This window comes from Rhopalosiphum padi, chromosome 2 (genome assembly GCF_020882245.1).
Source record: "Rhopalosiphum padi isolate XX-2018 chromosome 2, ASM2088224v1, whole genome shotgun sequence".
NCBI classification, from domain to species: domain Eukaryota; kingdom Metazoa; phylum Arthropoda; class Insecta; order Hemiptera; family Aphididae; genus Rhopalosiphum; species Rhopalosiphum padi.
The window spans coordinates 3725859-3753655 of record NC_083598.1 but is presented as its reverse complement, the minus strand read 5'-3'; the positions used below and the strand labels follow the sequence as shown (position 1 = coordinate 3753655).

General features: G+C 24.7%; 1 protein-coding gene and 1 long non-coding RNA gene across 2 annotated transcripts; both read right to left on the bottom strand.

Moving 5' to 3' along the window:
• Positions 1-787: 787 nt before the first annotated feature.
• On the bottom strand, positions 788-27797 carry LOC132922614 (uncharacterized). The gene is made up of 37 exons (XM_060986210.1): positions 27484-27797; positions 26759-26819; positions 25315-25437; positions 25060-25224; positions 23657-23773; positions 23412-23600; positions 21969-22174; positions 21333-21500; positions 21137-21267; positions 20887-21054; positions 20438-20597; positions 19891-20090; positions 19202-19415; positions 18876-19091; positions 17939-18106; positions 17747-17880; positions 17489-17656; positions 17072-17228; positions 16473-16645; positions 13638-13743; positions 10282-10365; positions 9012-9072; positions 7985-8101; positions 7740-7928; positions 6676-6881; positions 6131-6298; positions 5934-6067; positions 5686-5853; positions 5199-5355; positions 4397-4596; positions 3740-3953; positions 3420-3635; positions 2810-2977; positions 2618-2751; positions 2360-2527; positions 1865-2024; positions 788-1438 (listed from the first exon to the last, which is right to left on the bottom strand). The coding sequence occupies exons 1-37, from the start codon at positions 27527-27529 to the stop codon at positions 1257-1259; spliced, it is 5796 nt and encodes a 1931-aa protein (XP_060842193.1). The 5' UTR covers positions 27530-27797; the 3' UTR covers positions 788-1256.
• Positions 13576-14478, bottom strand: LOC132919182 (uncharacterized). Its single transcript, XR_009660600.1, has 3 exons — positions 14088-14478; positions 13935-14006; positions 13576-13743 (listed from the first exon to the last, which is right to left on the bottom strand). It is a non-coding gene; the product is annotated as an uncharacterized LOC132919182 (long non-coding RNA).

Below are 27797 nucleotides of genomic sequence, written 5' to 3'. Positions count from 1 at the left end.
CACACCACGCCCTCATGTACATCAAGTCATTGCAGTATTATTAGAAATCCAAACTGAAAATATGATTAAAATCAATTCCATTTTAAAAAATATCCCTAACGCGCAACGAAAAGAAACTATAAAAAAAAAAGAGTGTGTGCAAGAAACATGGAATAAATATGAAAGAGGGAACATTAGCCAATTAGAATACATAAAATGTTTAGGTTTAAAATATCAGGCTGATAAATTACTTTAAACTGTACTATAATTAAATTATATGTAATTTTATTTATAATTGTTGACTTATTATTAATTATTTATGTGTTATACTCGTATGTTTTTTGGCTGTAAATTCCTTATGCTTTATATGATTTTTGACTGTAAATTATTTATATTTTATATGATTTTTGACTGTAAATTACTTATATTTTATATGATTTTTGACTTATTTGATTTATTTACTTGACTTATTTTTACTTTTTTATTATTAATTATTCATATTTTATATGATTTTGTTTAATTAATTGTTGAGTGTATATTATAAGCAATTTCATACCGCTCAAACGGTAGTTTTAGTTGACTAAACCCTCACCCAAACGGACTATATTTTGGGTCAATTCGACCAAACAGTCTACGCCCAGCGGTATACATTATAGCTAATACCTAGCTATTACAATTTACAATCTACAATTTAGTATTCATTAAATTATTTTAAAATGTAAAACTATACAGCCCTATGTTTAGCAGCTAATGTAGGTAATAGGTATATACATTTATACATAAATATTAAAAACAAATAATAAGTACATAATTCGTAGAAATTTTATTTTGTATAATTACAGTAAATAATACAGTGCTTATATATTTGATTATATTATACAAACGCAATTTATATTTAAAATTAAATAGTATAAATGTATAATAGTAAATACTATGGCTAATGGCTATAGCATGTCTACGAAGTTCAAAACCTATTTTTGTTACAATTTCCGTACAATAACTGCACTTTAATCTCATTTCTCGACCATTTTAAACACCAAATTTAATATAACTGATACGTACAATTGTAAATTAATTATATAATGCTTATGTATTACCTATAATAATAATGTCGTATTAAATTTAATTTTGATGAACATTTGTTCAAAATGAATTTGTTAAAAATTGTTATGTAACAGTAAAAATATATTCATAACAATTTTAATTTTAATTAGACATAGAATTTGTTATTTAAGTATTATGCTATTGGGCTTAAATATAATTATGTTATCGCTTGTTTAAGAAGCATATTTGTTATACAGTTCACGAATCCATTGAATGTGGTATTTAACATCTGTAAAAACTGTAACTGAATTGTTTGTAGTTACATCCTTGACACTCAGTACACCAGTTAAATAATGAAAATCAGAATGTAAAAACGTTAAACCTGCACCACCGTCGCCTTCACGAGGTGTTTGTTCTGTAATAAACAGATAATTTATTCAAAAAACAGCAATTGATCATACAATTTTTCTTGAGCGATAGATACAATACAGATAATTATGGATTTATTGTTAATTATATATGATAATAACAATATCAAATATAATTAAACAATCATTTTGCCTTTGAGCAAATAATAATTGTATATATTCAGAGAATAACATTGAAAATCATTACATTCAATAGAGTTTATTAATAATTTAGATTTGCAGTCCTAAACTCACTCATTGACGGATATTATAGATATTTGCTTAATAGATACTAAATGCTAACGTTTAATAAATTATATCATTGACTAAAACTTGTTAGTAATATCCAATGGTAATGTATTAACAATGTATATAATTTAATAATGGTTGTTGAAAAAATAATTTTAAATACTAATAATTAAATATTGTTTTACCTAATTCAGATCCGGCACAGAACTTATCAGGAGTCACATACGTTCGAAATCCATTTGTATACATGATTCGACAAGAATTATGATCGATGTACGATAAAGTTGCTTCTAATAAAACGGGGCTAACTTTTTTTTTTTTTTCTGTATATCCCCAACCAACAAACTGTAAAAGAATAAAAAGTTTTTTAATTTAATATTATTCACGTTTAGTTTAACCATGGAAATGTTGGTAATATTTAATTTGTATAATTAGTTAATTAAAATCTTATTAATTATAGTTTTATTATTTTGTTAATCAAACAAATATATATTAAAATAAAAACATAAAATTAAATGACTTTACAATTTAAATTATTTAATATTTTTTCTTTTGTATAATACATAGAAATTTATACAGCCACTTACCTAATATTAACCTATCATACATTTGTAATGATAATATTATAGTATCTGTAATTTAAATAATAACTTCGATTTATACTTTATTAACAAACAAACCTTTCCTTGGGCTCCATTTGGTACATTATATCTACTATTCCAATCAACACAAACTGGTGCAACACCAGCACTAATAAGAACTTTGTTTTTCAACACGACAACAGCTATATCTTCAGCATGAAATCCGTCATTTCCATAATAACCTTCTTTCATATAAATTATTTTCACCTATAAAATAGTTTAATTTCCAATAGATATTATTATATCATGCCTATTATTATTAGTTTTTAAGATACTACGTTTCATTTAATAACTTACATCCATTATTTGAGTGAATTCATTGTCAATAACAGTGTAATCACTAGTATATTTTCCAACGGTAACTTTGTATGAACCATCGTTTATCGATGATATATTGGAGAGCATTTTTTTTCTATAAAAACAATGAGCCGCTAAAAATTTAATTTAATCATTATTAATTCTTTCTTTAATATATTGTTTAGTTTTTACCAGAAACGACAATATTTGGAGCAATTATTGATCCTCCGCATTTCAAGGAATACTTAGAATCATATTCATTAGATAGATATATTCCAACATTCCAAGGTGCTGTACCTACTTGCGCTGTAGCACCATTATCGATCAATAACTGATGGCTGGCGTATGGTTTACCGCAATCTAAAATAATATTTAAATGCAAGGATAGAGGACAATATTATTAAGTTATATCGCCTATATAATAAAGAATAAGTCAAATTGTTGAAGGCATAAGAAGATGTTAGCGAACATTTATAAAATCATCTATTATTATAAATATAAAGAATAATAATTTTTACTGTATGACATATCGAGTTATTTCAATATTGTCTCATAACAATGTTATAATGTTTTTTTAAATAGGAAAATATATATATTTACTTTTAAGTCGAATTCAGAGTAAACTAATGTGAAACCAATATACAAAACCGTCAATAATATATACTATATAATTTTATTATAGGTGATTTTATTCTAAATTCTTACAAATTATAAAAGAAATCTATTTTACGTCAAACCAATCCTCTTAAAAAAGTATTTTTAATTTTAATTTTAAGTAAAAGTCAATAAACACTGTAATTACATGGGGTGCATTTATATAGGTTATTATTCCATGTTCCATTAGACTGACAACGTAATTCAATTGGAATTCCTTCTTGTCCATTTAGTAGTCTATGAGTTGCCTTACATGATTGGTTTGCAATTGTACCGGGTATAGACGGATTTGAACAATTAGCATAGTTACCATTTAGAGTACATTTAATATCTAAACTATCTGATAATAGAGGTGGACACGTTTCTATAAACATAAACATAATGTAATAAAATATCGTGCATAAAATATTTATTTTTTTAAATTGATCATTAAAAATTATACAATTTAAATTACAATACATAACTTACTGAAACACAAATTCTCAGAATTCAATTTCCATTCTCCATTTTCCTGACAAACCCTAAAACCATTTGGATAAGCCTTATGATATCCCACTTCACAGTTCTCAGTTACAATACGAAGAGGATTAATTAATGTGCCATGAGATAATATTTTATCTGATCCTTCATAAGCATATATAATCCCTTCCGCACTTGGTAAAACACATGCATTATTCGTAACCTGGAATAATTTTATTTATAAAAAAATTTTCCAAACCTGATAGCTATGAAGCAGATGTTAACATTTAGCATAAGCAAGTCAATTCAATAATAAAAATTAATAAAAATATCTATTAAGAAATAGTTATATGTTCATCATCATAAAATACAAAATAGTCAATTATATTATTGAACATTTAAATTAATTATCAAGTAGAATAATAATAATAATTATTATAAAACAATTAGTAAATAAACAATATGCAACATTTTTTTTACGTAGAAAAAATATTCAAGCGAATTATCCATTTATTAAGTATCCATTTAATATTATGTCATATTAAGATTACTTGAAATGAAAAATTGTTAAAAATGAACTGTTATAAATCATCACATAAAAGTAAATCTACTCATATTAATACTGATTTCAATTACATATAAAATAAATGATATTTATATTATTACCAGCATATTATCAGTGTCATAAGATGTATATTTTTTATACGTTTCACGAAGCCATTTAATGTGGGAGCTAACATTTGTAAAAACTGCAATTGAAGTATTTGAATTTGGATCCTTGAGACTCACTATTCCGGTTAAATAATAAAAATCAGAATGTAAAAACGTCAAGCCTGCACCACTGTCACCTTGACGAACTCCTGGTCCTGAAATTAAAGATATTTTAATTTAAAAACAACATACGATGATTCTTGAGTGATAGGTATAACAAATAGTTAAATGACAGATGATATACTCATACAGTCATACACATAATACTGTTTTGTTCATTATTTTGTTAATTTTATATTTCAATAATTATGATAAATAAGTTGAAAAATAAATTAATTTCCGTTTGAGCAAATCATAATAATAATTCAATCTATTTTATTTTGTTCCACTTTACAATCCTAAACTCTTACAGCGTCGCTTATGATAATTACATGATTATCAGATACTAAAATATAAAGTTTAATAAGGTATATTTTTAATTAAATAAAAGTTAGTTATATCTATGCGGACAGTAATATATAACAATGTATACAGATGATTATTTTATCATAAAACACTCATTATTTCAAAAAGTATTTATGTTTTCGAAAACATTTTTTTACATAGTTTCAAGTTGCTTTTTCAAAGACTATTCATGTCTTCAAAATGAGTGTTTTATAATAAAAAAATCACAATTTATAACTCAATTGTATATATTCAAAAAAAAAAAAAAATTAAAACATTGATTTCCAATATTAATAATTAATTATTTTATAACCTGATATAGATCCAGCACAAAATTTATCAAAAGTCACAAACTTTTGAAAGTCATTGGTATACATGCTTCGACAAGAATTATAATCAATGTACGGTAAAGTTGCTTCTAATAAAACTGGACTTGGTATGTCTTTTTCTGTATTTCCCCAACCAACAATCTGTGGAAGTATAAAAAAGTTAATAATAAGTAAGATTACTCACTTTTAATGTAACTATGTAAATTTTAGTAATACATTATTTATGTAATTAGTTAATTATAACCCGACAGATTAAAGTTTTATTATTCGAACATCAAACAAATACAAAATAAGAATAGTATTTAATATTTTTTTATTTAAATTATAAGATTTTTTTTTAGTGTTCCTTTTATACAATGCGCTAGACGTAACTTAAGTTGATCATTGTATAAATGCACAATAGTGATTGGTTGCATTATACTTATCTATAAAAAAATCATAATTGTAATATTTATTATAACAAAAACCAACCTTTCCTTGAGCTCCATTTGTTACATTATATCTACCATTCCAATCAACACAAACTGGTGCAACAGCATCACTAATATTAACTCTGTTTGATAACACGATAACAGATATATCATCAGAATAGTACCGATTATATCCCAAATAGTCTTCTTTCAGATAAATTGTTTCCACCTATAAAATTGATTTATTTATAATATAATATTGTTCCTATTTTTTGCTTCTAGGATTCTACTTTTAAACTAAAAACTTACATCCATTATTTGAGTAAAATCATTGTCAATAACTGTGTAATTTCTATAATATTTCCCAACAGCAATTCTATATAGACCATTGTTTATTGATATTCTATTAGATAGCATACCATTTTGCCAAAAACAATGTGATGCTAAAATTTGAATATTTTAAATATTGTTGCGTTTTAAATACGAAATACATGAATAATTCTTACCAGAAACGACTATATTTTCAGCAATAAGTGATCCTCCGCATATCAAGTCATACTTAGAATTCTCTTTATTAAATCGATATACTCCTACATTCCAAGGTGCTGTTCCAACTTGTGCTGTTTTACCATTATCGATCAATAATTGGTGTCCGATATACGATCTACCACATTCTAAAATAATATTTGTATGTAAATATATTAAAATAATAATAATAATAATATAACAGATGAAAATAATTAATATGTAATAATACAAAGGTATAGAATAATGAATAATATAATGAATAATCATATTGTCGAAGGCTTAAGAATATATTAGCGCACTTTTATAACATCATATTACTATAATTTAATAAATGAATGTGATTTTGCACTTACATTATCTAAAGAGAACAATTAATAATTTAATTTTCTGATAATAGAGATTGACATAATTTTTATAAATATAAAAAAATTATAACCAATCATTTCTAAACTCTGGAAATAAACTATTTACATAAGTTTAGTATTTAATTATTTGAATATCGATATTTCAATACATTGCTTACTGAAACATAATTTATCAGATTTAGATATCCATTTTCCATTTCCCTGACAAACCCTAAAACTATTGTGGTGAGCCTTATGATATCCAACTTGACAGTTCTCGATAACAGTGCGATTGTGTTTAATCAATGTCCCGTGAGATAAAATGTCATCTGAACCTTCGTAAGAATATATAACTCCTTCAAGGCTTGGTAAAATGCATGATTTCCTTAAATAATAAAACACTAAGTATTAAAATCACATTTTGACGTCACCCATTCTAATCTACCTAAATTTATAACTGTATTAATTCAATATATGTCTAATCTTCAGGAAGTTCCCTTCTTGGTATTTATTTGCTTTCTAGAATACACGATATTATTATAATAGTTTGAAAATCCAAATTTGTATTTTGCACATATTATTATCTTTATGTTTTTTTAAAATACATCTCATGTTACTCCTGAAGCTTATACACTTATCGATGTTTAACCTTTTCTTTACAAAAAAATGATTCTGATAATAACATCTCAATAAATTTAAAAGTGTAATTTACAGGATAAAGAGGTTTTAAATAGTTTTTTTTTTTTATAAAAATAAAATAATATTTACCTATCAAATATTTTTATTTCAAATACATATCGAAAAAAAATGTTGCAAAATGATACTTAAAAGCATAAATAAAAGTACTCAAAAAACCATCATAAAGAAAGAGAAGATAAAGCAAAAAAAAGTTTTGTGTAATTTATTGTAAGCATACTAAATCAAATTAGCTGGCATGGCTTCGTTTTAGAGGAATAGAAATAAAAAATTAAAATGCCAACCAAATCTGTTATCTACTTAAAACTATGAATAGTGGTGCTTTTTGTACTTGTAGGTTTATTAATAGCTCTAGATTTCATATTATATTTTCTCATTTATAATAAATTACACAATTTAATGACAGTATTATGTTTATTATGGTCATAATCAATTAAATAATTGAATTTTTAAAAAAATTCATAAGTTAACTTTTATTTGAATAAAATCCCTTATAGTCTACAAATAAGCCAATGTTATTTGTATGGCTAAAAAAAATATTAAATACTTTTTATTTGACTCCGTCGTTATTTGTGTTGTATTACTAAGTTTTAGTGTTAATGGATCTGCAGATATAGAAATAGGACCAGGACAATTTTCTTCATCAGATCCATCAGCACACTGTCTTACACCATCACATTTACTTTCTGTATTTACACAAGCCCCATATTTACACCGGAATGTATAATTTTGACACCTTAAATTTAAAATATTTATTAAAGTATAAAAATTACTTTATTAAAATAAACTCACCGAACTGTATTACATAATGCCAAAGTTTCATCAGACCCATCATTACAATCTCGAGTTCCATCACAAATTGATGTTTTATCAATACATTGGCCAGATATACATTTGTATTGGTCTCTGCTTTAAAATAAAAGTAAAAACTTGAATGTAAATTATGTGTAAGGTTTTACAATCAATATTTAATATAAACTATAATATTTTATATTACATATCTAATATAGAAAGTAATAGAAAGTATTACCTTTTGGTGTTTTATATTTTTTTTTTATCAAAAAATTCCAAACTTTAATCACGGGTTTACAAAATAAGTTTGGTAATATTTTTAAAAATTACACATTAAACCAAAACAAATATCATTATTTCAAGGGAAACTCAATATAAATTAAATGGTAATATACCACTATTCTACCGCAACTTATAACTAAAATGAATATTTATATTTATTTGTACTATATACATATTAAAATAAATACTAATACTGTTTAAAGTACAAAGCATTCGTTCAATATTCAGAGATATGGTTAGTTTGATGAAGTAAACCTTTTTTTCAAGATGAACCTCACCAAAATATTTTTATCTCGATTATATATTATATACAGAGAATATATAAATACATACATAAAACAAAATTAAATTATACATGTAGCGTTAGGTTCTCTTCATGATAAATAAAAAAAAGATTGAAAATATTAATTAGAACCAAAGTTATTCCAAAAGTTAGTTCTATCTGTTACAACCTTTAAATATATAATTACATTTATATTTAATATACATATACTATAATAGTATATATACATGAAAAGGTAGTAATCAAGAGTCTTGAGAAATGAATAAGCTTGTATATAATGTATGAATATAAAAAATGTATAATTATTTACAATATGTGTCTACTGTACTACTGTTCTTGTGTATTATTTGATATAAAGGACAAGTGCTCGTTGAGGTTTTTGAGGTCCATGTCTTCCATTTAGCTAACATATTTTTTATTTTTATTTTAATATTATAATAATTACTATTATCATATACCAACATTTTGCATGATGAAACAGTTTGTCGTTTTTCAAGTATTCTATCACAAAACACATGTGTTCCTGAAAAATATAATTTGTAATGTTAAATAGTATCATATTATAAATCAGAATTTTTGTTTTATATTAATATGTTTCTATGTTATATTAAGTTGAGACAGAAACAGTTATATATAATAATAACACTATAACAATAACAAAACTTATAAAATTATAAGTAAACAAGAGAAAAATTAATTAAATATTAATAATATAATTTAAAACTCAAATGCAAAAATAAATAATTGATGTTTGTTATTTACACTTGTGTAATAAAAATCGTTTATCGATCAAAAAGTTTTTAATATTAAAACTATTAAAAATACATCATCTTTTTTTTTTCTAAAAATAAGGTCTAATAAAATTATTTAAAAAAAAATTTTCTCATTTTTTAATGTCAAATATTCTGATATTGAATTAATAATTTTTATAAATTCAATAAAATTATTAATAGTTGGATAATCCGGACACAATTTAAAAATTATCATTAAAAGGTTTCAAATTTATAGCACAAAGTGTGTAATGGTCATTTTATAAATTCAATTATTGACATACGTGATACGTCTCATCAAAATACGTTTGAATCTAAAAAAATATAATACATATTTATTTTATCAATAGAAATATTACACTACAGTTTGTTAAAAATTAAAAACTGAGAAAAAAATGAAGACCAATTTTATATATTACTTTTTTTCTCGTGTACTTGTTTCGATTTATTGAAGCTCTATATATTATACAGATAACGTTAACTCAGCTGTAGTCCCAAAATATTTTATACAAATAGCCAAATAGGTAAACCACGTACTTTCTACATGTTATTTTTAATTACAAAAATTTAACCCGAGTAAAAGTAATACAATAATTTTATTTTAAGTCTTTTTTTTAGGTTTTTGTTTTAATTTATTAGTATATTATCATATTATACTAAATAATAATATAAATATATTTAAATTTAATACATGTGTAAAGTATACGGTTATATAATATTATTTTTATTGATAACATTTTTTATCACATCACTTTAAATTTGCTTAATTAATATAATATATTTATGTATGGCAAATTTTTGTTTTCAACAAATTATATTTTTGTATTAATAACTAAAAACATTTCAATATAGATGGAAACATTTTTACCTACATATTACTTTATATCACCAACTTGACTATCTATTTAATGTTATTTATATTTATATTGTAAACAATATTATCAAATATTACAAGTACGTACCAAAAATTAAACATGAATATATGAACCAGGAATACGTAACCTTCATGGCTAATGATGAATTAATATTGAAGCGAAATTTTTTAATATATTATATAAATCATGTAAACATCACTTAAAAATATTCTATAAACTTGTACTTATATAATATATTATCTCACTGTTATGTTTATTAAAAACTTAAAAATTGTTGTAAGAAATTAATTAATATTGAACTTTATCAGTAAAGAACATCATTTTCAAAACGATCTGTATGTACTGTATGAACGATTATAATATCACAATTATTACAACTAGACAACACATAATTTTAAGTCTTCTAGATTAGTATTGCAAAATTCAAGTTATCAGTCGGTGTTGATAATAATTTTTGTGTATTACCTATACGAAGAACTTCGTTCGTATACTCGACCAAATAACAGACTACGTAGATAGATTATTAAAATTAAGTGAGTAAAAAAAAATGTATTAAAATTCAGTGTACAGCTAGCCCTACTACTACATCCAGAAACTAATTTCGATTTAAATATACAGTATTAAATGTAAAACTAGTTATTTCGATTTAATGGGTATGCGTATTCATAAATGTTATAAACAGTTTATATGTAAATCTTAACTAATTTATTTATTGGTTTGGTACCCCATATCCATTTTTGTTTAATAAAATTTATTACATTCTCATATAAGTATTATAACAAAATTAAAAAATTTTAACCCAATTTTTAAGATATTAAATATTACTATGTAGTTGTAGTAAATATAATAAAAATTGTTGTATATTATTTTCCGTTTCTTCAATAATTTATAAATTCGCCTAAACGTTCAATTAATTACTTGCACAAATGATGTATAAGAGGTAATTTTTGGGTTATTTACCCAAATGAATAACGCCATGTCAAACACCTAGTGTGGCCATTAAATCTATATATTCTTATTAGTTTCAACATTTCGTGAAAAAAAAATGAATACTTATGTGAATAAATACCAATGAGCAATCCTCAGTAGATTTCGTCAATATGGTCAAGACTAAAAAGATTTTGATTCTCCATTTTTATTTTTACCAATAAAATTATAAAACAGATTATTATTTACTAAAAAACTGGTACGTATACATTATTATTAAATATTCACATTAGATAGATTAAATAAATATATTAAACAATTTTTTATTTATTAGATTTATTCATTGTTGTCATATATTAACATAATGCCATTAAAAAATGATTTTAATTTTGTATTCTCGTATTGTTGACGTTGATTTAAGTTTCTAAAAACTAAACATGAACATAATAACCGATAATGCATCACCTTAGTGAGTAATGGTAAGCTCTAATTAAACCAAAAATATTTTTAATTATAAACCATAAATGACAATACAATGATTATTCCAAATTAACGACAATTATAACTAAATAATATTTTATTATAGTAAAATATATTATGGTTTTATATAATAAATTGTATATAATAAACACAGATAAACACAACTTGAAAATTAATACATTCTCAACTTTATAGTTTAAAAAATATTCAGTCGATAATAGCAACAAAGATTTTATTACTATACACAGAGTTTCGGATCTCTATAATACAATATCATGATATTGGTATGTAAACGGTGTTGGTTTGTACATCTCTTACCAGCTATATGTGTTTACATGATCAATCGAAGGACAAACTACATAGATAGATGGCAATGAACATAAGTGAGTAAGTACAAACTTGTTTTAAAATTGAATGTATTATTATACTGCTACATCAAATTCCGCTTATTTTGTTTTATGTATCAAATCGTATATTAATTAATACGCGTGTGACTGATTTTTCGCATTATAATTTAAAGGCAAACAAAAAAACATTTACTGTAAATAATTTTTGAATACCTAACTAAATTTATTTAACTATATAAAAATTGTATATACAACACTGTAGTACTTTTTGTGTCTAGCCTGTTTTTATTGCCCACGAAATACCGAAAGCCTTCGAAAGGTGAATTAATCAGACGTCACAACCATGTTGATTCTTTACCGTGGTGGGGTCTACCCTCCAACCACGTCATTCATTGACCAGTGATTTATTTTTCTTATTCTACACGGCCTATCTACCGTTCATATCTTATACGGCTTTATATGTTCAACCGTTTGCCTTGTAAATAAATCCGATAGATAACCGTCCGAAATTGGTATAAATAATAACAGCTTGTAATACAGAATTCGAAATAGATTATTTGTGTACACTTCTGAATTGAAAAAAATGTTTAATATTTGATTTCAATTTTAATATTATACTATTTTTATTTATTAGAAAAATGAAAATTTGTATGCCGTAATATATGAATTTAATAAAATCACTATTTAATTTATTCAGATACGTATTTCTAAATAACTTTTGTCAAGCTTTATTGAATACATATTCTGAATAAGGATTCTGAAAATAATAAAATATTGTTCAAAAAACGTACCATTAACATTTGTTTAAGCATCAATAAAAAAATGTAATTAAGTTTTATATAAACAAATAAATGTGCAAAGATGAACTGTCAAAAATTGTGACACAAAAGTAATAATCTATTCATAAATAAATATTTCAATATTGTGTTCGATTACAATGAAAACAAATTATTTGATATTAATCATTATTTGTATACAGCATACTAAGCCATTGAATGTGAAACTTAATATCTGTAAAAACCGCTACTGAATTGTTTGCGTGTGGATCGTTGATACTCATTACTCCAGTTAAATAATAAGAATTAGAATGTAAAAACGTTAAGCCTCCCCACCACTGTCACTTCTACGAGCCCTTTGTTCTGAAATAAAAAAATTTTTTATTTAAATCACAAAATTATAGATATAGAAAATCATTCTAAAAATCATTAAAGGGGCCTTGCAACTGCCATCAATTTTAGCTCAAAAAACCTTAAATTTTGATAAAATTAATGTTAATTATTTAAGATGTCAAATTTTGATTCTAAACAAAATTTTAAATCAGCAAAACATTGTCTATTGATTGTACTTTGTAAAAATTAAATCTTATATTATAATATAATATATGTAACGAAACCCCTTTATAATTCAAATTTGCAATTCTAAACGTACACAATGCCGAATATAATAAGTATATATGCTTAGTAGATAAAAAATGCTTAAGTTTAATTAGATTAATCGTTGATCAAAAATAGTAAGTAATAATTATAATCAATGGTAATACTCTTAACTATGTATATAATTGAATTTTATTTGTTGGAAAAAAATTGAAAAAATGATTTCAAATATTAGTATATAAATATTGTATTACCTTATTCAGACCCAGTACAGAACTTTTCAATAGTTACAAACGTTTGAAAACCATTTTTATACATGTTTTATACATGCTTCGACAAGAATTATGGTCGATGTACGGTAAACTGGCTTCTAATAAAATGGTACTTGACACGTCTTTTTCTGTTTTACCCCAACCAACAATCTGTGAAAGATGAAAATAGTTCAGTAATGTATAGGATTACTCTCTTATTGTAACTATGTAATTTTTGGAAATGACTAATAAGTTTAATAATTTAATTAAAATCTGACTGATTAAATAGTTGAAAGACTAATTTTAGAAATCAAACAAATATGAAATAATAACATGTTTAGTGATTTCACTAATTAAATTACATGATTTTAACAATTCACTTTGTACCAGCGATTGGCCACGGATGAGTTAATTGCTCAGCTTTTATAGGATAGCTAAAAAAATAAAAAAAAAATGTGTATAATGGATTATTACTAAAAGTTAAAATTTTGCAAACACTAAAAAAAAAAATTAACGTTTTCGTAATGTGTACAATGTTTCGAACAGATTCGTATGTCATTCAACGACGTCACAGCCTCCGAATAATCGGATCAGAATCGAATCGCACGCGTTGTCAGATCATTACAGTGGCACACGAGACGTGCAGTTCAAACGAGAGCGATACACCCGTAACGCGGAACTCTGACGAGTCACTGGAATTGTGCCATCTGCTCACTAGATCCGACGTACGCGCGAATCGTATAAGAATAACAAGAACGATAATAAAAAAAAGAAAAGAAGAATCTAGAACCTTCCCCGAGCTTCCACCCTCCCCACATCAGTCGGAAAAATTAAAAGTTAAAATAATAAACAATTATTTATTATAATTTATATTAAAGTTTTTATATTTCTTTGTTGTATTTTTTTCCTACAATAATATATATTATTATTATGTAAAAAATTCATTTTTATTGTCAACAATTGGCATTTATAACGATGGAGGGTTATTAGATCACGTCACAAAAATAATTTATCTATATAGTATATGTATTGTATACTTAATAGAACTTATCAATTTTGAAATTGTATATTATTCTATATTAAATTAAATTAAATATTCAATCCAATGATTGAGTCACTAATTAGAGAGAAAATCATTAAACTTGACTGTGATTTATAAATGGAAATATATACTTACTATTATTATGTACCAGTAGCATATATATTTTTAACATAAAAATCAAAAAACAATTATTTGAATATGTGGTTTAAAATATCTAAGTTTTGTAATGAACTAATTGGCAATATTCTTCAAAGAGATTTTTTTCATTCGGATTATGAAAAAGCTGCACATTTAGCTACAACGCAAACATTGCCTAACTGTCAGTTAATAACATGTACATTTCATTTAGGCCAAAGTTGGTATAGGCAAATAGTAAAACATAAAAACTTATCGAAAGCGTATTTAATTAAAAATTCTGAAGTCGGATTGTGGCTCAAATTTTTTTTTGGTCTATCATCTTTGCCACCAGCCGAAGTTGGAGATGCATTTGGACACCTACATAGACGAAAACTGATAGTTCCTCCCTCATTTGTGGGCGTCATCACCAATATTTGACCATCCCAGAACCACAAATGGACCTGCAGAATCATTTCATTCTCACTTTAACAAACAATTTTACACACCACGCCCTCATGTACATCAATTCATTGCAGTATTATTAGAAATCCAAACTGAAAATATGATTAAAATCAATTCCATTTCAAAAAATATCCCTAACGCGCAACGAAAAGAAACTATAAAAAAAAAGAGTTTGTGCAAGAAACATGGAATAAATATGAAAGAGGGAACATTAGCCAATTAGAATACATAAAATGTTTAGGTTTAAAATATCAGGCTGATAAATTACTTTAAACTGTACTATAATTAAATTATATGTAATTTTATTTATAATTGTTGACTTATTATTAATTATTTATGTGTTATACTCGTATGTTTTTTGGCTGTAAATTCCTTATGCTTTATATGATTTTTGAATGTAAATTATTTATATTTTATATGATTTTTGACTGTAAATTACTTATATTTTATATGATTTTTGACTTTTTTATTATTAATTATTCATATTTTATATGATTTAGTTTAATTAATTGTTGAGTGTATATTATAAGCATTTTCATACCGCTCAAACGGTAGTTTTAGTTGACTAAACCCTCACCCAAACGGACTATATTTTGGGTCAATTCGACCAAACAATCTACGCCCAACGGTATACATTATAGCTAATACCTAGCTATTACAATTTACAATCTACAATTTAGTATTCATTAAATTATTTTAAAATGTAAAACTATACAGCCCTATGTTTAGCAGCTAATGTTATTTTGATGTAGGTAATAGGTATATACATTTATACATAAATATTAAAAACAAATAATAAGTACATAATTCGTAGAAATTTTATTTTGTATAATTATAAATAATACAGTGCTTATATATTTGATTATATTATACAAACGCAATTTATATTTAAAATTAAATAGTATAAATGTATAATAGTAAATACTATGGCTAATGGCTATAGCATGTCTACGAAGTTCAAAACCTATTTTTGTTACAATTTCCGTACAATAACTGCACTTTAATCTCGTTTCTCGACCATTTTAAACACCAAATTTAATATAACTGATACGTACAATTTTAAATTAATTATATTATGCTTATGTATTACCTATAATAATAATGACGTATTAAATTTAATTTTGATGAACATTTGTTCAAAATGAATTTGTTAAAAATTGTTATGTAACAGTAAAAATATATTCATAACAATTTTAATTTTAATTAGACATAGAATTTGTCATTTAAGTATTATGCTATTGGGCTTAAATATAATTATGTTATCGCTTGTTTAAGAAGCATATTTGTTATACAGTTCACGAATCCATTGAATGTGGTATTTAACATCTGTAAAAACTGTAACTGAATTGTTTGTATTTACATCCTTGACACTCAGTACACCAGTTAAATAATGAAAATCAGAATGTAAAAACGTTAAACCTGCACCACCGTCGCCTTCACGAGGTGTTTGTTCTGTAATAAACAGATAATTTATTCAAAAAACAGCAATTGATCATACAATTTTTCTTGAGCGATAGATACAATACAGATAATTATGGATTTATTGTTAATTATATATGATAATAACAATATCAAATATAATTAAACAATCATTTTGCCTTTGAGCAAATAATAATTGTATATATTCAGAGAATAACATTGAAAATTATTACTTTCAATGGAGTTTATTAATAATTTAGATTTGCAGTCCTAAACTCACTCATTGACGGATATTATAGATATTTGCTTAATAGATACTAAATGCTCACGTTTAATAAATTATATTATTGATTAAAAATTGTTAGTAATATCCAATGGTAATGTATTAAAAATGTATATAATTAAATAATGGTTGTTGAAAAAATAATTTTAAATACTATTAATTAAATATTGTTTTACTTAATTTAGATCCGGCACAGAACTTATCAGAAGTCACAAACGTTCGAAATCCATTTGTATACATGATTCGACAAGAATTATGATCGATGTACGATAAAGTTGCTTCTAATAAAACGGGGCTAATTATGCTTTTTACTGTTTTTCCCCAACCAACAATCTGTAAAAGAATAAAAAGTTTTTTAATTTAATATTATTCACGTTTAGCTTAACCATGGAAATGTTGGTAATATTTAATTAGTATAATTAGGTAATTAAAATCCGACTATTAGAGTTCTATCGTTTGAAACTTAAACATCTATAAAATAATAACAATTTTTAGTGGTTTTTCAATTATTTAAAGTACCTATTTTAAGTATGAATAATAATAAGTGTATTATTACTCATTAATAATACGTTTTAATTATTAAACAGACAAACCTTTCCTTGAGCTCCAATTAGTACATTATATTTAGAACTCCAATCAATACAAACTGGTACGACACCAGCACTAATAGGAACTTTGTTTTTCAACACGATAACAGCTATATCTTCAGCATGATTTCCGTTAGCTCCATAATAACCTTCTTTCATATAAATTATTTTCATCTATAAAATAGTTTAATTTCCAATAGATATTATTATATCATGCCTATTATTATTAGTTTTTAAGATACTACGTTTCATTTAATAACTTACATCTATTATTTGAGTGAATTCATTGTCAATAACAGTGTAATCACTAGTATATTTTCCAACGGCAACTTTGTATGAACCATCGTTTATCGATAATATATTGGAGAGCATTTCTTTTCTATAATAACAATGAGCCGCTAAAAATTTAATTTAATTATTATTAATTCTTTCTTTAATATATTGTTTAGTTTTTACCAGAAACGACAATATTTGGAGCAATTATTGATCCTCCACATATTAAAAAATACGTGGAACTCTCATTAATAAACCTATATATTCCAACATTCCAAGGTGCAGTACCTACTTGCGTTGTAGCACCATTATCGATCAATAACTGATGGCTGGCGTATGGTTTACCGCAATCTAAAATAATATTTAAATGAAAGAATAGAGGACAATATTATTAAGTTATATCGCCTATATAATAAAGAATAAGTCAAATTGTTGAACGCATAAGAGGATGTTAGCGAACATTTATAAAATCATCTATTATTATATAATAATTTTTACTGTATGACATATCGAGTTATTTCAATATTGTCTCATAAAAATGTTATAATGTTTATTTAAATAGGAAAATATATATATTTACTTTTAAGTCGAATACAGAGTAAACTAATGTGAAACCAATATACAAAACCGTCAATAATATATACTATATAATTTTATTATAGTTGATTTTATTCTAAATTCTTACAAATTATAAAAGAAATCTATTTTACGTCATACCAATAATTTTCCTTGATTTCATATGAGTGAGAAAGAGAAATCAAATATAGCGAAGATATCCTCTTAAAAAAGTATTTTTAATTTTAATTTTTTTTATAGAATATATGGACATTGAATGAATATAATAATTGTACATTATTACACATAGTAATTTATAATTGAACATTAATAAAATGGTCAGTTCATTTACTATAATTAAAACTTGCTAAGTAATTTTTTATTGTGAAGACATTTTAAGATATATTGCACGGATCCGAGTTGAGTGATCCTGAAAGCTGATCTGTTTTTACTTTAATAATACATAAAAAATATAATAATCATTTGGATACAGTTATAGTAATATAGTTCATAAAATTAGTAAAACATACAGAATCGAGTAAAAGTCAATAAACACTGTAATTACATGGGGTGCATTTATATAGGTGATTATTCCACGTCCCATTAGACTGACAACGTAATTCAATTGGAGTCCCTTCTTGTCCATTTAGTAGTCTATGAGTTGGCTTACACGATTGGTTTGCAATTGTATCGGGTATAGACGGATTTGAACAATTAGCATAGGTACCATTTAGAGTACATTTAATGTCTAAACCATCTGATAATAGAGGTGGACACGTTTCTATAATCATAAATTCATAAACATATTATAATCAAACACCGTCTATATAAATTTTTAACATTTGAATAGATAATTTATAATTAGCCTAAAAATAACTATACATAACTTACTGAAACACAAAATTTCAGAATTCAATTTCCATTCTCCATTTTCCTGACAAATCCTAAAACTATTTGGGGAAGCCTTATGGTATCCAACTTCACAGTTCTCAATTACAATATCATTAGGATTCACCAATGTGCCGTGAGATAAAATTTTATCTGAACCTCCATAAAAATATATAATACCTTCCGCACTTGGTAAAACACATGCATTATTCGTAACCTGGAATAATTGAATTTAATAAAATATACTATATTTACTAATTTTTCCAAACCCGATAGCTTTGAAGCAAAAGTTAACACTTAACACAAATAAGTCAATTCAATAATAAAAAATTAATAATAATACCTATTAAGAAACAAATATACAAGTATAATTATATCATAGTCTGTGAAATTGTTGAGATTTTATTTTAATATTGTCCAGTAAAATAATAATAATTATTGTTATATAATAATTAGGTGTACAATGCAACATTTTTTTACGTAGAAAAACTATTCAAATGCATTAAGTAGTAACACTTATTAAATGTAACACGTTGGTATTATCTATGTACTAATATGTCATATTAAGTTTAATTGATATGAAAAATTGTTAAAAACTAACTGTTACAAATCAATACACAAAACTAAGTCTATTTATATAAATACTGATTTCAATAAACTATACATAGAATAAATAATTTGTTTATGATTACCAGCATATTGTCACTACCAGAAGAACTATATTTATAATACAGTTCACGAAGCCATTTAATGTGGCGCTTAACATCTGTGAAAACTGCTATGGAATTATTTGCATTTGATTCCTTGACACTCACAATCCCGGTTAAATAATAAAAATCAGAATGCAAAAACATCAAACCTGCACCACTGTCACCTTGACGAACTCCTTGTCCTGAAATTAAAGATATTTTATTTTAACGACAACAATAAATCATACAACCATTCTTGAGTGGTAGGTATAACACATAGTTAAATGACAAATTATATACACAGTACACATAGGTTTGTTGTTAATTTTATATTTTAATAATAATTATAAATAAATTGAACAACAAATTATTTTGCATCACTAAAACAGCACCGTTTATAAAAGATACGATTAATAAGTTGTATTATAAATATAAAATAATGGTTTACATTTGTATACATACAAATATTTGAATAAAATTGTATATTATTATAATATAATGAAAAAAAATTGAAATATTAATTTAAAATATAAATAATTAAATATTTTACCCGATGTTGATCCGGCACAAAATTTATCAAAAGTCACAAACTTTTGGAAATCATTAGTTCTATACACGTTTCGACAAGAATTATAATCAATGTACGATAAAGTTGCTTCTAATAAAACCGGACTTGGTATGTCTTTTTCCGTATTTCCCCAACCAACAATCTGTAGAAGCATAAAATAGTTTAATAATAAGTAAGATTACTCACTTAAAATGTAACTATGTAAATATTTGTAATTAATAATTTATGTAATTCGTTAACTATAACCCAACTGATTAAATGTTTAATGGTTTAGTCATTTAAATAATGAGATATTTTTAGTGTTCTATTTTATACAATAAAATTCTTACAGTAATTGCCCATCTTATAAATTAACAATGGTGATTTGTTGTATAGTACTTATTTTTAAATAAATCATAATAATTGTAACATTTTTTTTTTTTAAAACCAACCTTTCCCTGAGTTCCATTTGTTACATTATATCTACCATTCCAATCAACACAAATTGGTGCAACAGCATCACTAATATTAATTCTGTTTGATAACACGATAACTGCTATATCCTCAGAATAGAACCGTTCATATCCATAATAATCTTCTTTCAAATAAATTGTTTTCACCTATACAATTTATTTATTTATAATATAATTTTATAACTGTTTTTAGTTTCTTATATTCTACTTTTAAACTATAATAACTTACATCCATTATTTGAGTAAAATCATTGTCAAGAACTGTGTAATTTCTATCATATTTCCCAACAGCAATTTTATATAGACCATCGTTTATTGATATTCTATACTCAATACCATTTTTCCAAAAACAATGAGCCGCTAAAATTTTTATTTCATTTATTATCGTTGCTTTTTAAATTCGAAATGTTTATATGTTTTTTTACCAGAAACGACTAAAGTTGGACTAATTATTGATCCTTCGCATATCAAGTCATAGTTGGAATACTTTTTATTAAATCGGTATACTCCAACATTCCAAGGCGCTGTTCCAACTTGTGCTATTCTGCCATTATTGATCAATAATCGATGTCCGATATACGATCTACCGCACTCTAAAATAATACTTGAAAGTAATTACAGATGAAAATAATTAATATATAATAATACATATTAAATTAAAAATAAATCAAACTGTTGATTGCTTGAGAATATGTTAGCCCACTTTTATAATATCACATATTACAATGAGTATAAAGAATAATATATTTGAGAGCATGATGTATCAAATTGTATATTATTTCAAGACAATGCTTCAATGTTAATTTTAATTTACGAAAAAATATTTTTATTTTAAATTTGAATACAAAGGGAAATAGTAATAAAATGTAATACCAATATGTCAAACACTCGAAATTGCACTATTCTATAAATTTTTTTTATGAAGGTGATATATGTATGACGTATGTTGGAAGTAAATTTGAGAGAAAAACAAATATTCTACTTACATTATCTAAAGAGAACAATTAATCTTTAAATTATCTGTTAATATTAATAAATTGATATAACAATGCATAACGTACTGAAACATAGTTTCTCAGATTTTGATGTCCATGTTCCATTATTCTGACAAACCCTAAAACTATTGGGGTAAGCATTATGATATCCAATTTCACAGTTCTCAATAATAGTGCGATTGTGATTAATCAATGTTCCGTGAGATAAAATGTCATCAGAGCCTTCATAGGAATATATAACTCCTTCAAGGCTCGGTAGAATGCATAAATTCCTTAAATATTAAAACGTAAAAATTAAAATCATTTTGACGTCACCCAACCTAATCTTCGTGAGTTTATAATGAATTAAATCATGATATGTCTAATCTTCTAGGAGTTTCCCTCTTGATGTTCTTTTGCCTCTTTTAATATACGACATTATTATTAGTGTCATACATTTAGAATTTTTATTTAGCAAGTAATGCTACTTTAAATTATTAAAGTTATTAATTTATTTATGCAAACTTTAAATTTTGAAAATTTAAATGTTTTAATTTGACTACGAATACCCCAACTTTTGTTTTATGTAGTAGAAATAGTGTAAATAAATTCACACAACATTTGTAATTTCTATTATTTATTTGGTAAAAAAACTAATACCATAGATATTGTATAACAATACAATATCTACAAAATGAAGTCCCTTGTACTCTATGCGTGACTACGGATGACATTATTTCTATTTGGGTTGGTGCTAAAATATGATCTCTTTGGATTTCTGCACAACCGTTTACAATTTTATTTTTAACATTTTAAATAACGCGAAATCGCACGAAAATTTGTAAAATCATAGAATAATTGTCGATACGGCCTAAAACAATTCGGTCTATCAAAATTTAGTACTTAAAACGCCTATTTCTTTTAAAAAAAATGAAATTTATATTCCTCGTGCGCCCAGTATAAGATATAAACATTTTAAAATCATCAAAAAATGTGTATTTATAGGTGTATTTCCATCCTCCTTCCAAAAATCCTGTATCAATATGTGGTCATTAGACTGGAATATTTCACGTAACTTTTAAAATAAATATAAGTATAATATAAATATATATATATATATAATGAAAATATTCTAATATATCGCATGCCACCTGAGGTACTCGTGCTATTGATTAGTCATATACAATACGTGACAAAAAGTGAGTAAAAAAATGTAGTATAAATTGAATTAATAGAACCATAGAAAACAAAACAAACGCCAATTACATCCGTACTGCTCTAATATTAATTACAGATAGTAGCGCTTATAGCTTTATTATGTCATTATATTAAATACATTTTATATTAAATGTTATAAATTAAAACAAATAAGACAATTAAATGACAATATTTTTTTATAAGAGCCATATTTAATTAATAAACTCAACTTTTGGACATATCCTTTATTTCCCTTGTTTTTGAAAAACTCACAAATAGTTTATAAATAATACGCAAATTTTGTTCATTAGACTTAAATTAAATAATAAATACTTTATATTGGACTGTGTTGTAAGTTGTATTGTGTTATTAATAGATTTTAGTGTTATTGGCTCCGAGATTGATTTAGGCACAATACATTTCTCTTCATCAGATCCATCAGCACAATGTTTTACGCCATCACATTTACTGTCCTCATTGACACAAGCCCCATACTTACACCGAAATGTATTATTGTCACACCTTAAATTTGAATGATTTAGTTAAGTACAATGGTTATATTTTGATAATAAACTTACTTAACTGTTTCACATAATGCTAAGGTTTCATCAGACCCATCGATACAATCAGGATTTCCATCACAAGTTAATGGTCCATTAATGCATTGGCCAGATATACATTTATACTGGTTTTCACTTTAAAATAATAAAAAAAAAAACTTAAATGTCAATATGTGTAAAGTTTTGAAATCGACATTTTATTTAGAATATAATATTCTATTCAACATACCATTTAGAATAATATGTATATTTAGGTTATTATTCTTCAATGAGGTATTATACAAAAAATTATGTTCATAATTTCATAACCAGGGCTAGAATTTATTTGTAATAAAAAATTCCAAATATTTATTTTATTTACCAAAATATGCGAAAATATGCATTTAAATTTTTATAATATAAGCACAGAAATATAGTTACAAAAAAAATATTTATTTATTGAAATATATAAGTGATTAGCTGTTTGTCTTAATATAATGTAATTTAGAAATAAGATAAAATAAAATAATTTAGAAATAAAATTAATAATTTACATTCAATAGCGGAAATACGTGTGTTATATGCTACGACCACATATTTTTTTTTAAATTTTCGATTATACATAATTGGCGATTGGATCGTAGTATTTATTGATATTGACTAATTCTCCGTTCAACTTCATATAATGTAGTTTGCGAATATTTAAATAAAAAAACATTTCCTGGTGTTAAATTACAACTGAAATTATCCTCGTCCGATACATCATTCAATATTTTATTTATTGATTGTAGAGTTTTAAATCTATTATTTTTTTGTAAAACCAAGGATATTTTGTTTTTTAACTTTATAAATTATGTTTATCGTCTATCTTTCTCCGTCAAACTATTGAATATTTTATTGCATACCTATATTGTACCGTAGTTTTATATTTATAAAAATAAAATTCATGTTTAGAAAAACCCAAGTTTATACTTTAATCGGTAAGGCTAGAATTAAATACGAAATATTAATATTAAATTATAAATATTAATTACGAAATATATTATAAAATATAGATTTTTCGCATTCTTATAGTCGAAATATGCAATAATATTCTTTTCATTCAATATATGCAATAATATGCATTTTATCCAAAATATGAAAAACATGCAAAATAAAAACAAAAATCTCTATGTTATGATTCATAACACATTTATATATTATTCTTACAATTATTAATTGTCATTAGTATCAAATAATTTATAGGTTATAATGATATATTTAACTATATATTTTAAACTGTGAACTCATGGGTCCTCACAAGAACATGTTCTTGAAGATTTAATAAAAAAATAATTATGTAGATTGTGTAGAAAAATTAATATTCAGGAATGTGTTTTTAGTTTGATAAATTAAATGTCTTATAAATATGAATAAAATAAATATTCTTAAAACCCGCTTACAGGCATTTGATTGATCCATTGATGTGTAGAGTACTGTTTATAGAGCTTTGTTTACATTCGGGTAAGTTTTCGTCAGAGCCATCGACACAATCGTTTTTACCATTGCATTTCGTACTTTTATCCACACAAGCTCCATATTTACATCGATATTCATGACTTTGGCATCTATTTCATACAAATTTATACATAATATTAAATTCAATTATAACTATCTATTTATTGTTGTCTTAAGCTATAGTTATATTTATTTCATACGTTTGTCTAGCACATAAGTCGTTAATCTCGTCTGAACCATCTGAACAATCCGCTTGACCGTCGCAAATAGTTGACGTCTCGATGCACAGTCCATTTGAACAATTAAACGCATTCTCGGGATTTCTTGAATTGTAAATTCAAAATTAAATTTATCATACAACAAATAATGATTATAAATTACAATTAATTTTATCACCATAGCTCATTATGCCATTTCTTTTACATTAATTATTTTTTAAATCAACGAATTTTAGTTAAGTGATGTCTGCAACTGTTGTGTAGCACATGTGCTTACTGGTTACCCATGCTTTTCATTTAATTTAACAGTTTCTAAATACACTACATCTAAAAGGCTGTATACTACATAATCGTTATATTGTTAACTTATAATATTCTAATTTATCCCCCAGCCAACCATCACTATCCAGTCTTGAAACTGGAAAACTTTAGTTAAGATTATAATGACTTCATATTATTTTAATCCCACTAGACTGCAAACAAGCTTCTGCACTAAATGAAACACTTTTTATAGTCCTTTATTTTATGTCCGATATTCTATTCTAAGAAAAATAAGACAGTGACATTAATATCGTATAACTCTTCAGTTATAGAAGATAATATGTAAACCAAACTTATACCGGAATCTAGGAAATTATTGAGTAAAATAATACACAAACAAAAAAAACCCATATATTGAATTATTTGGAGTAATACAAGATTTATTTTCAAAAGTTCTAATTTGATAAAAAATGATTACTTTATTCAATTTAATAATAATAATTTTTATAATTTCTGGTCTGATTGTATATGTTGGTCGTTGGGGTAATTAAATTGGTATAAAAAAAAATTATGTTAAAATTTTTAAAAGTTTCGTTGAAACATAAATAAAATGCGTGGTTAGGTAACGAATAACTCTTCTCCCCCAAATTCAAATCTAAGTACAACACTGGTTAGGTTTGGTTAATTTTTAAAAACAATTAAATTGCTCATAACTTAAAAAAAAAAACAGTTAGTCATCTTCTTTAAAAGGTATTTCTTCATCATTTTAGGTGTAGATACTTTCGTATTATGTACAGCCGGTCACTTCCCCCGGAACACATTGTATAAATATTATATAGAATACATATTATATGTAATTACTCGTATATTGTAACACACATATGATATAAATATATTATACATTAAAAGGTAGTAAACTAGAGTTTGCGCGTTATACATACAATTATACAAACAATAAATCAAATATATAAGTTGGCATAAAATAATGCATGAATGCAATAAATGTATAATAATTAACAGTAGGTGTCTACAGTAGAGTATAGCTTGTGTTTGTGTATTATCTGATATGGGGACCTAGGACTCTTTGAGGTTTTTGGAGTCTACGCTTCCCTCCGAGCTACTATATTTTCAATAAAATAATTATAAAAACATTAAAGTAACCAACACTGAGCATGATGTTAAAGTTTGTCGTTTTTCAAGTATTCTGTCACAAAAAACACTTATTCCTGAAAAAAATAAAATTTAATGCAAATTGATGTAATATTAAAAATCAGAATTTTCTGTTTTATTGTGGTTTTTTATTATATTAGCTTAAAATGGAAATAGTTATAATAGGCTTTTTTTTGAAAATTTTTGTTAAAAGATTCAGATACGTGTTTATATATTAATATATTATTCGTGCTCGAATATTTTTTAACTTATTGAATACCTATACTCCGTGAATTAGATAGAAAAAGTAGTTGTATAAGTTTAAAATTCTGTAATGATCGCTTTATGAAATCCAATGATGTAAGTTGAATGGTTACTAGTTATTATAAATACGTCTTATCATTATTTATTAGTATACGTATTATACGTATTATCGTTTATTAAATAATAATACCAATAAAATTTAATTTAATACTAGTATGTTCTATGCAGGAATGTAGGATACATTATTAAAATATTATTTTTTATAAGTTTTTAAAATTGACGAATTTTTTTTATCACATTTAAATATTGTTTAATTAGTGTAATATATTAACATATGAAGTACCTATCGTTGATTTCAAAATATTTGTAGTTTGTATTAATAATTAAAAACCTACAATTTTTTTATCATTCACCAACTACCTTTTTAATGTTCTATAGTTTTATATTATAAACAAAATCAACATAGATATTACGTACCAAGAATTAAACATGAATGTATTAACCAGAAATACGTCACCTTCATGACCAATGACGAATTAATATTGAAACAAAACTGTGTAATTCATTAGATAAATTAAATAAACTTCACTAAACATTCAACACTATTTTACAAATATTTAGATATTATGACATTACTGTAATGTATAAAAACAATAAAAAAATATCTGTAAAGAATAAATTAATATTAAACTTCACTAGAAGTTATCATTTTTAAAACGATATTTAATAAATAATATATATTACAATATTATAATATATACGATTATAACTACACAACACATAATGCTAAA

Bases quoted from the DNA above. Each gene is read 5' to 3' on its own strand.
- LOC132922614 (XM_060986210.1), bottom strand. From the start codon at position 27,529: ATGAAGGTGACGTATTTCTGGTTAATACATTCATGTTTAATTCTTG. The intron at 26,820-27,483 runs GTACGTAATATC...TATTTTTTTCAG, and splicing joins ACATTCATGTTTAATTCTTG to GAATAAGTGTTTTTTGTGAC. The intron at 8,102-9,011 runs GTTGGTATATGA...TTTATTTTAAAG, and splicing joins ACTGTTTCATCATGCAAAAT to CAGAGACCAATACAAATGTA.